The sequence below is a fragment of the Amaranthus tricolor genome, chromosome 17 (genome assembly GCF_026212465.1).
Source record: "Amaranthus tricolor cultivar Red isolate AtriRed21 chromosome 17, ASM2621246v1, whole genome shotgun sequence".
Classification (NCBI taxonomy): Eukaryota; Viridiplantae; Streptophyta; class Magnoliopsida; order Caryophyllales; family Amaranthaceae; genus Amaranthus; species Amaranthus tricolor.
This window is the reverse complement of record NC_080063.1, coordinates 7,085,516-7,101,640: the sequence shown is the minus strand read 5'-3', so window position 1 is coordinate 7,101,640 and position 16,125 is coordinate 7,085,516. Positions and strand designations below refer to the sequence as shown.

Genomic DNA, 16,125 nt, shown 5'->3' with positions numbered 1-16,125 from the left:
TTTTATGTCCATCAGTCTATCTCACACTCTACCCCGGTCAAGTCGGACGATCGGGTCGGTTTTGGGTAGGTTGAGTTTGACCAAATGGGTCTTTAGTTTATTACTCTTATTGCTTCAATTATAATTGGAAACCATATCGAGCTAACTAACAAACGCAACATTGATCAGACTTGATTAAACAAAAGGAAACAGTTGATTTCTAATAATTGAAAACAAAGCATATACTTTCTGTTGCTTTCTTACTAAAACGCTATAATATACATATGCCCATCATACTCGTTCTAGTATGAACTGTCTGACTTCCATGATTGCACCAATCAGATGTCATATAGTTGCAACCAATCAGATGTGTATTACTACCCCTGCCATTAAAAAAACCCATTAAGAACAAAATCACTTAGCAGTACTAACCCATAGCCTTGTTACTCTATGAATAGTGAAGTCTTCAAAGTCATTACCTGTTGTGACATAAGAATTTCAACAGCAACATCCAGATCTCCATCAGCAGCAGCTAGGGCAACTTCAACTTGAGTCTATAACAACCAACGATTTATATTAGAATAATACAATTTAAATGTGCATTTCTACATGTTCGTATGGGAATGGCATGTGCTCAAGTCCTCTCAATCGCTAAACAGATGACATGACGCATTACCTTATCGAAACCCATTGAGACGAGCTTTTGGATGTCTTCGTCAGAAATAATCAAAGCCTGCACCAAAAAGATGATAATGGTTATCATTCACGTTATATCTGAAGTAAAAGCAGTTTAGTTTCACAGATAAACCTTTTGCTGAGGAGAACTGATAGGCTCTGTGATACTATTTACAGCTGATGGCCTGAAATTCAATAAGGAACATGCGAGAAGTTATTTCCACTCTTTTGGGCACGAAGACAGATTTTTTTTCGAATACAGACTAAACATCATGATACCATAGTTTCACAAACTTAAGACCTAACCATCAACAGATAATTCAGTTTTAGCAGCTCAATTAAAGTTTATCCATATTTTGGTTTATTTAACAAAAAGGTTACTGTAATCTTCCCAGGAAAGAATTTCCCACAAAACCAAAAAAATCAAAAATGAACTAGAACAGGAAGATAGGCAAGACCGCATTACAATTCACACAACAATAACAAACAAGAACAACCGAAATTTCAAAGACGGGTCAAGTGCAGGTAAACCTTCCACCTCCTGGATTTGTAGCTGTGGTGTTAGATTGACTGTTCAAGTTGGTGTTATCCAAAAGTCTTGTCTGCAGATTTGAATCAGAAGTTATTCCTGGAGCTGTGACACTTCTAGAAGCATTAAGAGTCCTGCCCCTGCCAGGAAAACGTGTATCTTGTGTTTCCTGTATTTTGAACTATATTAGGAAAATACACCAAGTTTACGCTACCTTTCAGAATGAAGAAAGAGAGAACAAACTTTTCATAAGACATGAAGCTATGGCGAAAGCACAATTCATTTAGATCTGAAAGGAAAATCAGACGTCATGTTTCTCTAAACTGAGGAAACATTACATGGCGTTCAACAAAAGGCGATAGCGCTTACTACTAATACCAAATATAATATTACCTCCGGTGTTTAGTTTGTTCATGTTACTATAGCTTATGAAACCAAAAAAAGTGATTTAAAACATATATAAAAGACTAAAAATCCATGTAGGATAGGGAGGGAATGAGAAAGTGGGAAAGTGAGAGCTAAATAATCATAAATGGGTGATCGACTGAGCAGAGAAAATGTGATCAGACCAAATATGGGAAAAATGAGAATATGTGCAAAAGAAGCAGCAGTTACATATATGTTACCACACTGTAATAGTATACTCATTCCACCTAAGATGGTGGTGCATAAGGAAGAAGCATTTAAATCACAAAATCTACAATTGTGCAGAGATAGCATGCACAGTAAAGGCATGCCTGGTGGTGTACTACTTTAAGGAAGTTTAGAACTATATGACGCCCTTGAATTTCATATTGCAGTTTCCCTGTTTTGGCCAGCATCATCCACAACCATACGTGCTAGTACCCAATTTCTTTAATTTGAATTTGTTTGGATAAAGACTCTTATTGATAGAGTGATAGCTCCTGTCGGAGAGCTACTGAACTGGCTTTATTGCTTTCATCCCTTCTGAGTTGTGACTGATAGTTATGTTTAAAGAAAAGAGAAGGCAAAGAAATGGTTTTTATTTTGCTTCTCTGAGAAGAAATTGATGCGCAAAACAACAGCTAGGTGAGACATACAAAAATTGAGCTAAAGCAAATCATGGTACAGTACCTATTACAAAACCAACCTCAACATGTCAGGCACTACTAGGTGAGATCAGGCAGACAGAAGGTATAACAAAACAATCCTCCAAAATAATGTCAGGCACTAGGCATAGTGCAAAAACAAAGCCGAGTCATATCGTATTGGTCACATCGTAAAGGTTACTAAATCTACCAAACCGACATTACCCGCATCGTAGAGATGTAAAAAGACCGTGTTTTAGACAGTTCAAGGAATATATATCCTAGTTTCGGGTTGATATTTGGTGATATGCAACTGCATCAGCATCACCGTAACAGTTAGCATAGTCATGAGCGTTATAATACTTTTTCACTATGCTAGTTAGTGAAATCAGGCCGATTAAAATGTCCTGCTTACTTATCAAAGCTACAATTGTTTGCTATTTCTAGATGTTTTAACGCCTTTTTAGGGGACTTAAATTTCTGTTGATAAAATTAGACCAAGAACATGTGCCATTAACAGATAGTTGAGATCAGATAGTGGATTACATTACAGATAACTGATATTAGATTGGAATAACAGGTTTGACTAAGTGATTGGATTCAACTGTTTGTATAAAGGTACTTAGTAAAATTAACTGTTAGTTAGCTGATAGCTGTTTTCTGTTTTAACAACTAAAATGGCTAGTAAGGGCATACATATGACATTAGTTGTTTGCGTTGTACATTAATTAAATATCACAAATTTCTTTTTAAGCCCAAAAGTACGATCCTTTATTCAAGATGCTTCTATTTGCAGCGGAATATAATCAAGAGAATTTAGCCCAATCCTTCACTCCAATCCTCTATTTACCACGCACCTGAAGAGTAGATTAAAGCCCTCTTTTAGCGGTCCCATTCCCCGATTATTGCCTAAACTGCTCTTGAACAAACAGGGCCCAAGTCTTATCCAATTTTTTATGATATAGGGACCCTCTGCATATACCACCCATACAAAAGTAGAACATACAATAAAGTTCCAATTCCAAGTCCATTACAAATTTACAGCTCAACTAAAAACTAATAAGACACAAACATGCAAGAAATTCAGAAGCAAGATTCTGAATTTTCATATGAAAAAAGGTGCAAGATTCTGTTATATGAATTCTGATTCGTGGAAAGACCAAGTATTAATCAGTTTGGATGATTAAAAAGTTCCCTATTAAGAAGTATTCACAGGAGATTTCCACAACTGAGAAAAAACACATGACGAACCAAAAACAGACAGGTTACTGTCAACTTCAAACCTGAGAAGAGGTATCTCTTTGTGGCATCAAAGAAGACAGATGACTCCATAGGCTTGTAGTAGCTGAACCACTGCCAAAAAATTTATATTAGAAATTAGAGATGTTTGTCAGAAGCAAAATGAGAAGAGTCGAGATACGTGAAATACTGCTTTACCTGGAAGTTGAGTTTTGAATAGAATATGTAGGAAGGTATCCTGAAGTATTCCCACCTGTGGATACAATGAACTTAGGTCGTCGAACACAAGCTGACTGCACGAACAACAATACAGCTCGGTAAGAGAAACGTTGAAATACTCATATTGTATCAGAATAAAAGCATGGTATAAATTATTCATCACAATGCCAATATGACATTACGAATTACAAAAATTTATCCAGATCACTAACTCTCTTCACCAGAAAATAGTAGAGCTATCTATAGCAGCACCTACAACACACTGAAAAGTATTTCCAACATAGCAAACACTTTTATGGAAATTATCTTAGTTTGACAAGCACAAGGAAAACTGAGCCGTAAAAGTTACAGCCTAAAAACAAGGTGCAAACGTGAAAGCGTAAGCTTTTTGTTAGTGAGGCACATGTGCTTATGCGAAACATATTTGAGGTTTAATACTTAAAACAAAACGATATTCATATTAAAATTACACAACAGATCTAAAACATTTGTTACCATAGCGCCAAGCCACTAATACAACACAATATGGCACAAGAGGGTGCCTAAACCTACATTCTAATGCATTATGTTTAATTCTATCACATGAGCCTGTTTGGCAAATGGTTGTTAGTTAGAGTTGTTGGCTGAAACTGTTGGCTAGTTTGACAGTTGAAAGTATAGGCTAATAAGTCAGTTGTTTAATTCAACTGCTACGAAGATGCTTGATATAAATCATTTGCTAGTTTTTGGTTGTTTATTAGAGAAAAAGTAGGCTAAAGCCAAAAACTAATGCAAAAAGTTACTGTGAGTAGCTTTTTAATTTTGGCTTTAAATCTGGCTTTTTAGCTAGCTTAAAAACCATTTACCAAATAGTTTGTTTGGCTATTTGACCAACCTAAAAGCTAAAAGCTAAAAGCTAAAAACAAAAAGTCAACAAAAAAGGCTAATTGCCAAACACCATTGATATGAAAGAAGAGGAGGAAAAACAAAAATTCCAAAATCCATAACAGAATAAAAAATGAACAATTTAGAATCCAATACACAGAAAAATCAAATACGAGGAAAATTATTAGAAGAAAAATTGAAGAAGAGGAACATTGAAAGAAAAAACCAAAATAGACAGAACACTGAAGAAATGGAATTTCGAAAGAACAAAAAAAACCTTAAGAAAGAATATGACAGCAAATCAAGCAGCTGGGGATAGAGAAGAAAATAAAAATGAAAGAATCTAAAAGAAGGGGAAAAAGATGAACAATTCACAAGAAAAAGAAGATAAAAGAGAAAAAAGAAAGAAAACAAAAACGAAGGTACCTAGTGGTGGTGGCCAAAGAAAGACGTCTATTAAGATTTTAGGATTTTCCCTTTTTTCTCTGTTTGAAAACAAAAGCAAATTATTTTTCCTTCTCTCTATTTCAAGAGAAAACAACTCTTTTTGGGTCGAATTGAAACTGTGACGGATTATTGAAAAAAATTTCTTCCAAAAAAAAAGTCAAAAGTGTGCAAAGGGTGTGAAAAAGTCCATTCCTTTTGTGTCTCACTAAGCCCATAGTAAGAAAAGTCATTTTCAGAATCTAATCTTAAATGCACGCCTAGACAGTGGACACGCCCGAGAGGCACTTTTCAAAACTAAGAGGATGATTTAACTTAAATTTAATGAAACAATGGATCCCCCGTAGGAAAGTAGGAAGTAGAATAAAATAAAGATATTATTTTAGAATATTATGTTTTAGGAAGTTAAGATTTTTTTTAATATTTATGATATTAAGGTTATTTTATTTCCTATTAGTTTGTTTATGTTAATATTTTGTTTCGTTATTTTAGTCTTATTACTTGTATAAATAAAGGTAGTACCTCTCATTATTATTTAATACAAACCAAGTATTCAAAACCCAAATCGGTCTTATTTCCGTATTATGATTTTCTACATGGTATCAGCGCCGTAAGGTTTCCTGGACGGAAAAACTCTATCGGTATTTTACCATTGATCATTATCGACCAAAATCAATCCAAAGAAAAAAAAAATCAAAATAAAACCAATCAAACCAAACCAACCAAAAAAATCAGATGGAAAACATGATGTTTTCATTGGCAGAGGACGAGCAAATTATTCTCCTTTTCCAACAAAGAAACCAAAAAATTGAAACAAAACCAAAAATCAATAAAAACCAAAAGTATCCGAAAAATTCAACCGAAAATTTACACCAAGTGGTGTAAAGAAATGGAAGTTGAACTTGGTGATCGGGGATGCTCAATCATATCAGCGTCATTCCCCCGAAGACTGTAACTCCACAATGGAAACAAAATGATGTCATGGTTATGTCATGGATTCTTGCATGTATTAACTACGACATTATCGACCTCGTTATTTCATTCACTACTACTGCCCATGAATTATGGACATGGATTCATACTCTATACGAGCCAATTTCGCTACCTTCCGTGAATGGCACCATCCAACGTGAGGTCGCAAGGGGGAGTAATATAGAAGAAGTTAGTACGCAAGTCAATGGCGAGAGAGGGAGTAAAGAGAAAGACAAAAATCAAATTCCAAAAGAAGAAAGGACAAACAAACCAAAAGCAAAAACACCTAAACCCCAACCCAAAAACCACCCCGAGAAAGGTTCTCCTAAGGAAGAAGTAAGTAAGGATAACCAAACCCACAAACTCAGATATGGAAATTAAGAGTATGTTTCCAAAAAATGAGTTTTATATGGAGGCTACTCATTTGTTATCCTTGTCTAATCTAAAACTACCCAGATTGCAAATCCCCGACCCACTGACCCCCGAACTAACCCACCAACCTATATCTTCTACCTATCTACCCTTTAAACAAAATCAACGCAATTTTATCCTTGAATCCCAATTAATCCAAAAACTCAAAATCCAAATTGTTGACAAAAAACAAAAAATAAACCAACCCCACTTATTTTATGACCTTTTATCCAAACTCAAAAAATTGAAAATCAATTATGACAAATTTGCCAAAGAGATCATTAAAATGTCCTTTGTAAAATCAAAAGATCAACTAGCAGACTTTCTGCTTAAGGTGATTGGATTTGAAGAATCGAAAACTATTGTGCAAGTTCGATTTCGATGATCCCGAGACCTAACTCGAGGGGGAGTGCAGGATAGTGGGAAGTAGAATAAAATAAATATATTATTTTAGAATATTATGTTTTAGGAAGATAAGATCTTTTTTAGTATTTAAGATATTAAGGTTATTTTATTTCCTATTATTTTGTTTAGGTTAATATTTTGTTTCCTTATTTTAGTCTTATTACTTGTATAAATAAAGGTAGTACCTCTCATTATTGTTATACAAACCAAGTATTCAAAACCCAAATCAGTCTTATTTCCGCATTATGATTTTCTACATTCATCCTCTATTTACATAAAAAAACGAATATTTTGAACATTATTTATTGATTTTGTTCACCTTTGTGAGATGATGTCCTAAAATGCCAAAAATAATTACCACCACATGCATCCTTTCTGCATAAATTTTTTATCTGAAAACTTTCTTCCAAGAAATACCAAAAGAATTATTTCTTGTATAAAGAAATAATAGATCAAACATCAATTATGAAATTTAAGACAGCTGGAATTTCAAATTTCAAGTCACTAAACTTGTCATCAGTTGTGAGCATTGCAATGAGCAAATGACACAAATGAAATCGAAAACCTTAGTAGTATAAGAAAACATGATACGTATCAATTAACATGGAAAAAGAAAATCATAAACAGAAAGGAGATATCTCGGTCATGCCCAGTCTCTCTTACATATTAAGATTTACTCCTCACTTATTCATTTGTATCTTCTCTAAAGGGGTGCAAGTGCAAGGTCAAGTATGACAATAATAATATTAACAACAGATGGATAATGTCTATCCTTAGCATACTGTCAAAGACTCTTCTACTCTAGCAAACAGTACTTTAGCAATGACACTGAATATAAGTTACAGTATTGACTATTAGAAACAGAAAAATAGTTGCCAGTTAGACAAAGGACCAATTTTGAGGATGCAACATGATGAAGCTATACAATGAGTAAAGAAAAATATTCAAGATCTACAATCACAATAATCATTTTAGCTCCTAGTTTACATTCAAAACCTAAAACCTGTCCCATGAGAAAACTATCACTTGGCACGAATCAAATTCTACAAACTTAAATACATAAAAGTGAATCAAATCATGTATATTGTATACTATTTATTTCAAGCATCTATAAGATGTAATAAACATAATCTTTTCATATACTTACAAGCCATGTCGAATTTTCAATGCCAGAAAAGAAGGATGTTCCAGGTATTATAAGGTTAAATAACCCATAAGTATCTGCCATCATAGGAAATATGTTATCATATAGACTATAATGATCAGCAAATAGACATTGACAAAATTGCTATATAGAACTCCAACACATAAGAATAAAAAATAAAGCAAACAAAATTCTCTTTGAGCGCACAGAACTCACAAGCAAACCCAGATAAAATGCCACAAAGATGCCCAAGCAACGAGACATTAGTCAAAAGAAGCTGAAAGACCCCCAACAAAATCCAGGGATACCTGCCAGATATTTGAAAGCAAAGAACACATTTCAGAGCTATGCATAATGTATGTAGCACAGCCATAAATAATTAAAAGCCAAAATGTGTAAGAAATCACAACATTCATAGTTCAATTACCATTTAGCAGGCACATTGAAGAGTCCAAATACACTGCAGAAATCATGCGACTATCAGAATTCCAAATTGTCACAACAAATACCAAAAGAGATTAACCCACAAACCAACCTTCTGGATTGAAATCCACTCAAGCTTGATTCTATGACAATCATAGAGAACAAGATTCCCGAGAAGCCTATGGCACACTCATTCATAAGATACATGTAAGGATAAAAAGGGTTGTGTGATACCAACAATGCAATAAGAAGATGTAAAACGGCATTGCTTAAAGCCAACAAGATTGTCGTGTACAGAAGGCGTACAGATCCCATGATTCTTTCTAGCTCAGAACCCAATGGAACTAATGTTAACATATTGAAGAAGACATGAAGGAATGAACCATGAAATAGAATGGAGGTATATATCCTGTAAACTGTGACAACAAAGGAAAAAACAAGAATGCGGATAAGAAAGACATAAATCCAGAAAATGAATTGGAAAAAGGAAGATATCAAAGCAAATATCACACAAGTATTATAAGAAAATTTACTGGCCTAAGTAAAGAGAGTTTGGATACTAGAGTGTATTCAAATATTCAAAATTCATAGGGCAACAATGATTGCATGTGATAGTCATTCCAGCCTTTACAGCCATTCTCTAGTACATGACCTTAACAGTAGCGCTAGAACAGCAGTAATACCCTTCTGAATCCCTGCTTTAGAACTCTCCAATCATGGAAAAGGAGAAACGTGTAAACATGTTGTCTATTCTGAGTCAATCTCTCGCGAAAAAATAATGAAGACTTGGTGAGACTATGAGAAACTAATTATACAAAGGATCCTGAAAGCTAATAACTATACTCCCTACCTCATTTAGTTTGCTACATTTGCTTCAAAAAGCTCTCACATTGAAGATGCAAAGGTAGCAAATTCAATAGGACACATGAGTAATCATCAAAAGTTCCTTGTTTCTCAGTTGGAAACCTAAAGTTTGTAAACAAAAAAATGCTTTTGCTCAGTTAGCCTTTTTGGAAATACTAATGACCACGAGCAAAATCTGATATTGAAGAAAGTATGCTTGTCTGTATGCATTATGCTCCCTCAGTCCCTCAACAAAGTTACACTTTCCTTTTGCATAAATATTAGAAGGGGCCAATTCACTATAAGTCTCTCCAATCAACTAATCATTGAAAGTGGGAAAAGGAGATACATATAATAAAACATTTTATTGCTCTAAAATAAACAATTAGTTATTTTTATTCATCTAGGAATCATCCAAAGAGTCAAGGGAAAAGTTTATTTTAAACACAAAGCTTACTTTCAAAAGGCGAGAAGTGCACTATGTAGTTTAGGTTTTGGATTTTCTTTTTGTAGTTAGTCCATGATTGGTGTGGGGTGGGGACGTGGGGTGTTTGAATTGGAGGGTAAATTTGTAAAACAAGATAGATAAAAACATCTAAAATCCCATACTTGTCATCGAAAAATCGATACGCTAGAGCAACTGTTTCAAATCACGCTTATGTACCGTTTCGTTACAAAAGGTTCGAAATGTGGTACAGAGCAATGTTTGGCAATTTGCGCTTCAATGTGTAATACCGTAGACTAACACTGCCATACCCTTGTAAAAATAGAAACGTTTTCATTTGAACTTTAATTGAATCACATCATAAACAGCTTAACAATAGTGTTACTTGAAATGAAATTTAATTTGATATGAGAAATGGAAACAAAAACGAGAAATGTTAATTTATAGTTTTGGAAACATAGGAAACATTTAAGGAAAACAAAGAAAGAAAACTTGATAATTATCACATGTTTTTGGGCTTGAAAAAATCATTTAAGGAATGTAATTTCGTAAATGTTAATCAAGAGTTTTGGAAACAAAGGATCCAAAATGGGATTCGACATGAAGTTTCCACCATCTGGTAACTATGCTTCACATAAACAAAAAGTCCACATGACTAAGTACGAGGCATTTTGTCGTAGTCTATTAGAATCTAAAACCAAAGAGCTATACCTCTTTTACTCCATTGAGAATGGAACTCCACGACTGCTATACTCGTTCGAACTTAACCAAATTCTTAAATGGGTTTCCTTAATATGGGCCTTTGGATTTACAATGAAAATTCAAGAAATTGTTTTAGCTGATTAAAGAATTTTGGGAGAATTTCATTTTGCGAGGGAATAAGGTTTGTTTGAAGAAAGTTCATTTTTTTGCTTTGATTTTCCTCTCTTATGTGCTCTCTCTCCCTTAAAGACAAAAAGCACATGAGCTGAGCCATACCCTGGTGAAAAGCAACCTGAAGAGTTTGTTCATCTGTTGCTAGCCTAGACTAACGAAAGCATTTTTTACTACACTTCATTGTGTTGCGCCTAGGCATGCATGAGGCGCACTCATTAAAAATAAGCAAGGAAGTACATTTTTCCCAATTGCAACTTGCAAGCAACAAAATAGAAACATGTTTTCGAAATCAATGTAATGAGGCCAAAAAAAAAAGCATGATTTTCATGCATCTGTTTTCAAACACTTGCAAATTTCATATTTCAGCAGGTTTCATTTTGCACATCAAACATAAAAATGGTAGCTAATTGAACCTAGAACATCTCATAAGGGCTACCTAGAATCATATTACTAATTAGGGGGTAAATTATACTTGTGAAAAAGTAAGGGAGAATATTTAACCTAGTAAACATTTGATGGGGAAATATATACCTTAGTTTCATAGATATTTTGGTACAGCGATAGTTAATTATTATTCTGGCGCTTTTGTTAGTTCCATCTTAAAGCGAATGTAAAGTTGCTCTGCCTATGAACCACAATGCATCATCTTCTTGAATCACTTGCATGCGTTTTCACTTTTATAGAGGCCTCCCTTGAAAAGTTCCAACTTTCCACTTACTAATCAACATACACTTTATTTTCTATTTCTTTTCCCTTAAATGAATAGGAAGCGGTAATCTTAACCATTATAGGATGGATCAAATCAGATTAAGATTTTGCTATTTAGCATGTTGGAAGTGAGGAGAATACATCTATCAAGAGATGTCGACCTACCTAAAAGGCAAGATTTTTTTTGGACTCTTGTCAAATTCTTAAAATTAAACCCAAATTAGTTTCAATTTTATAATTAAATTTCACCTTTAGAATTAGCTTCGATTTTTCCCATCTTGCTTAAGTTCTGTCATTCTACGCTTAATAGATTGCAATAATCTTTCTTTCTCCTCCAACCTCCATAGCAAACACAATTTAAGTATTTTTGGCTTTTGGATTCTTGTGATAATGATGGAAAATGTAGCAATAGGATTTGGGTTGGTCGTTTTGGTGGTTGATCAAGACGGAGCCGATAGTTAACTTATAGGTGGAAGTGTTATCCATTGATGATGAAGTGGGATATCTCTCTCTTTGTTGGAGAAGTTGGAAGTTACCCTAAAATATTTCCCCTTAGGTGAGTAGGGTAAACATTTACCTCTAGATAAGAAGAGAAAAGTACTCCCTTATTTCTTTTCTTTCATTCGAAGAACTTGATCCAGCTCAGAAAAATAATGGACTGTTTTCACCTCGTAGCTCTTCCATTCCAGGCAGGCCCCCAATAGAAATTGCAACCTTAACTTAATGGTTTTCTTAAATCTACAATTATGACAAAAGAAAGTAAAAATTCCATGTGTGTCTTCCTCCTTCATTTTTCAAACATGATAGGGGATTAAAAAGTGGGAATAAATAATTTATAGCCCTAAATTAAAACATTAGCCAAAAATAAATAATGTTCAACATGTCAATCAACAATGCACATTCTTTTAGGACTTAAAAAAATCTATAAGTTGCAATCGACAGTATTTTAAACATTCCCATTTTTCAATATAAAAGTGCCTCCATTCAAAAAAAATGTACCTTGAAAATGTGTTAGGATTTCTGAAGGCAAGAAGCATATCTCTACAAATGAGTCATAGCCAACCAAAAGGCAAACCAAGTATATAGCTGCACATACAGCAACCACTGCAGATGTAATGAATGGAATCCCTTCCCACCATTGATTGAGCCGAGTAGTTGCACTCGCCTGAACACCAAGCACAAGAACCCAAATATAGAAAGAATTTAAGTAGTAACTATAACCATATTTTTGTGCATATCAGCCAAAACCAGGTCTGTACCAACAGTTTAAATTCATCAAAAGAAAAAAAAGTGAAAGAAAGAAAAAGTATTCGAGCACTCAAAGAAAGTAAGAGGATGCACAAGTATAAGTCTCGTATCCTCCAAAACTACCAAGAGAAGCGTGAATATAATAATTACAGAAATGCTAAACCGACAGCACAACTCTACCAGGGTAGACCACAGTATCCAGAACACCATCTCACAGCTAAAAGAATTTCCAGCTTGTTGCTCACAAGCAATTTAGCAAAGAGATACTTCTACGGTAACAACTAACAAACGAACAACTGGATTATGAGGCTACCACAAGTACTTGTTCCGGTTTGTATCTCAATCACAAAGATCAAGTAAGCATGTTATAAAAAGCATAACAACGAGATGGAATTATGGAACATGGAGCTACGACAAATGATTTCAATTGCAGTCGAATCCAATTGCGTTATTCCAGTTCCTATTAAGTTCTTCCTTCTTTTAATATTCAAAGCTTCAGTTGTATATATTTTGAGTTTCAGAAAAACAGCACAATTCATTCCAGGCCAAGGCTCAGAAGGATGACCAAGCAACCTAAATGAGGACCGCCAAGAAGAAAAAGTACAGGAACTCAAGTGACAAAAACCATGTACCAACATTAGAAAAGAACTTACAATTTGTAAAGTCTTCAAGAAAATTTCTAAAGTCATAAAGAGATATAGGGAATTTATGCTCCTTGAAAAGTACTCCATTTTCTCAAACAATACTAAAAAGTTCTCAAATTATAGAGAAGATAATTTAATTTAATATGAAAGTACATTTCAACAACGATGACAACAAATGCCAACTCAAATTTTGCTTAGTTCTATGATTTGGAAGATCCAGATGTTTGCAACATTACAACAATACACTTATCACGAAACAAGTCAAAACTGTCTTAAACGTGACAATTTAGAAACATTTTGTTCTTTCATGAGATAAATTCTTCGATCAATCAAATCACTTCATCCTCTATTATAGCAAAAATTTCAGACGAAAGAAGCATAAACTGAGGATTCCTTAGAAAATAAAAATACAGTACATAATAACATTTATCCTTTTTGTATCCTACATATGTTGCAAAAGCATACTCACTCCATACCTTTGAATTAACCTCAAATTGTGTAAAATTTTCAGGTTAAGAAATTGGAGCAAGTTTAATTGGTGAAATTTTCAAAGGTAATGAGTAGTATATTTGTATACTTGCCCAAATAAAGAAAACATATTAAAAAAGTTTTCATCAATCATGGAAAATAAGATTTCCTCTTATACACCTTCTTTGACAATAAAATAAAATCCACCAAATACCGCCAGAATCTTACCTAGACAATAACCTAATTAAACAGTAATTTTTAATCAAATGCCCTTCAACAAACCATAATTAAAGAATTCAATACAGTGAATATCAATAGTTTGAAATTATTTTTCTTTTTTAGTTGGGAGAAGTTCAAATTCGCATTACACATAGAAGACTTGATGAATCAAATATAAAACTTCGACCCAGAAAAATCATATTCCAAATACCTATTCCCAAATTGTCTATGTGTAATCATCACATAAATTTTCCAAAATCAAAAAAGGCCATCAAGACGGTAACAGTAAAGTTAAAAGCAGCATAATATGAAAACGATGAGAAAAGAATGAACGGCAAAAACCCAGAATTAGAAAGGGAAAGAGCTGAGACTTACCTCTGAAACAATGTTGGGTCTCATTTGGTGATGGTGAGTAACAGTAACACAGTAGGATTATTCCAGAAAAAACTTGTACTTTGCGCTCTTTGATGTGTATCGTATAGAGTAGAATGTAGATTCTAGATCAACATTCCAATTTTTATGTTTTTGATTTGATTTCAACTGCTTTGCTGCTTCTGCAAGTCTTTTTGAACCCTTTGGACCGGGTGGACGTGGGGCCCCGTTTCCATTCGGTTATCCGGCTTTACTTGCTAGATTAGTCTTAGACAAACTCTACAAGGAGAGTCAAGAAACAGTCTCCGCTTGTGGCCAAACCAAAATCTTATAATAGAAAAAAAATATAAAACTTTAATAATAACATGCGCTTTTTGTTCATTAGTAATTTAGAAAAAAAAATTAAGTTATTATTTAATTAGAGTTTTAATTTAGGAAAAATTACCTAGAATAATTCATTCTACTTGTGATTTTCCTATAATAATCGCATTATTGATTAACCATGAATAATCTCAACTTTAAGAGGTATTTGCCTAGAGTAAACTTGGGTAATCTAATGATCTGCTATAGTAGGTAATTCACCAAAAAAGTAAACTGAAAATTAATTTAAAATTAGACAAAAATTTTAAAAATTCTAAATAGTAAAAAAAAAACTCATAATTTTTTTTAATATTTTTTTAACATATTTTTCAACATTTAATTTTAATTTATCTTTTTTTAAGAAAAAATAAAACTTGATATAGCAAGTCATTTGGTCACCGGGTTTACTCTAGGAAAATACCCCTTAAAAATGTGATTATTCATGGTTAATCAATAGGTGGGGGATTATTGTAGGAAAATCACGAACAGGTTGAATTATGCTAGGTAATTTTTCTTTTAATTTAAGTACTTTTTTCATTGTCAAATTTAGAATAATTTGGACCTTTTAATTTACAATGTGAGAGCATTTCTTATTCAAATTGAGTTATAGTATGAGTTCGCTTTGATAAGACTAAATATTTAAGGGGATAAAAAAGTCAAATAATAAAACAAAGGTAACTAAAGATGCAAATGACTTAATTGAAATAATTGTGGTAAAGGTAGAATGAAAGTAAATTAAAAAAGATGAATAAAAAGAATGATGATTTTCCTCATTTTGGAGCAAAAGATTTCCCCATAAATTTATACCCCAAACTAAGAGAACTAATTGTTATTTTATCTATTTTTCATTACTTTTTAACCAATTCTTGCTTTGATCATCCATCTAACTAATTTTGTTATCCTACTTTGACTTTTATTTACCCTTTAAATATTTATACCCAATCGAAGCGAATCCCAAGTGTTTTTTGTATATCAAAATAGGTGTTTTTTCATACCAGAATAGTTATTTTTGTATATAGAAATTGATGTTCTTGCATAGTGAAGTAGGTGTACTAAAGTAGGCATTTGCTTGAATTTAATAATGCAAATATGATTGTTGATGTAGATATCAATATTATTTGCTTGTTTGAGGGTAATGAAACATTTACTTCTATATGTAAAAATACTTATTGTAACTATCAAAAATAACTACTTATTGTATTATAAAGAAGACTACTAAATATACCTACTTTATTAACTAAAATCATCAACTGCATTAAGTAAAAACATCTATTATACTTAGGTTTAAATGTCTACTACAAGTGCCTATTGCATCATGCAAACTATAAAACCTACTTCATTAAATAAAACATCTACTATAATAAATAAAAATATCTACTATATATAGTTTAAATGTCTAGTATAAGATAACTAGTTCAAGTGCCTACTATATCTAATTTTAATGTCTATTCTGATTAATAAAAATGTCTACTTTAGTATGTAAAAATAACACTTTAGTACGCATAAATATCTACTTCTATATGCAAATCACCTACTATAACCATTTAAAATATTTACTTTAACTATTTAAAATGACTACTTACATATGA

General features: G+C 33.1%; 1 protein-coding gene across 2 annotated transcripts; it reads right to left on the bottom strand.

Moving 5' to 3' along the window:
- Positions 1-75: 75 nt before the first annotated feature.
- Positions 76-14,454, bottom strand: LOC130804462 (rhomboid-like protein 15). Of its 2 annotated transcripts, XM_057668898.1 has the most exons (13): positions 14,180-14,454; positions 12,225-12,390; positions 8,466-8,769; positions 8,358-8,390; positions 8,147-8,238; positions 7,934-8,007; positions 3,670-3,764; positions 3,516-3,585; positions 1,186-1,352; positions 788-839; positions 656-712; positions 459-533; positions 76-362 (listed from the first exon to the last, which is right to left on the bottom strand). In XM_057668898.1, the coding sequence occupies exons 1-13, from the start codon at positions 14,201-14,203 to the stop codon at positions 357-359; spliced, it is 1,215 nt and encodes a 404-aa protein (XP_057524881.1). In that variant the 5' UTR covers positions 14,204-14,454; the 3' UTR covers positions 76-356. The 2 variants fall into 2 exon arrangements, 1 of the variants encoding a protein (XP_057524881.1); XR_009040019.1 differs by lacking the exon at positions 76-362 and having other exon boundaries at positions 1,193-1,352; positions 14,180-14,373.
- Between the last annotated feature and the right edge of the window lie 1,671 nt (positions 14,455-16,125).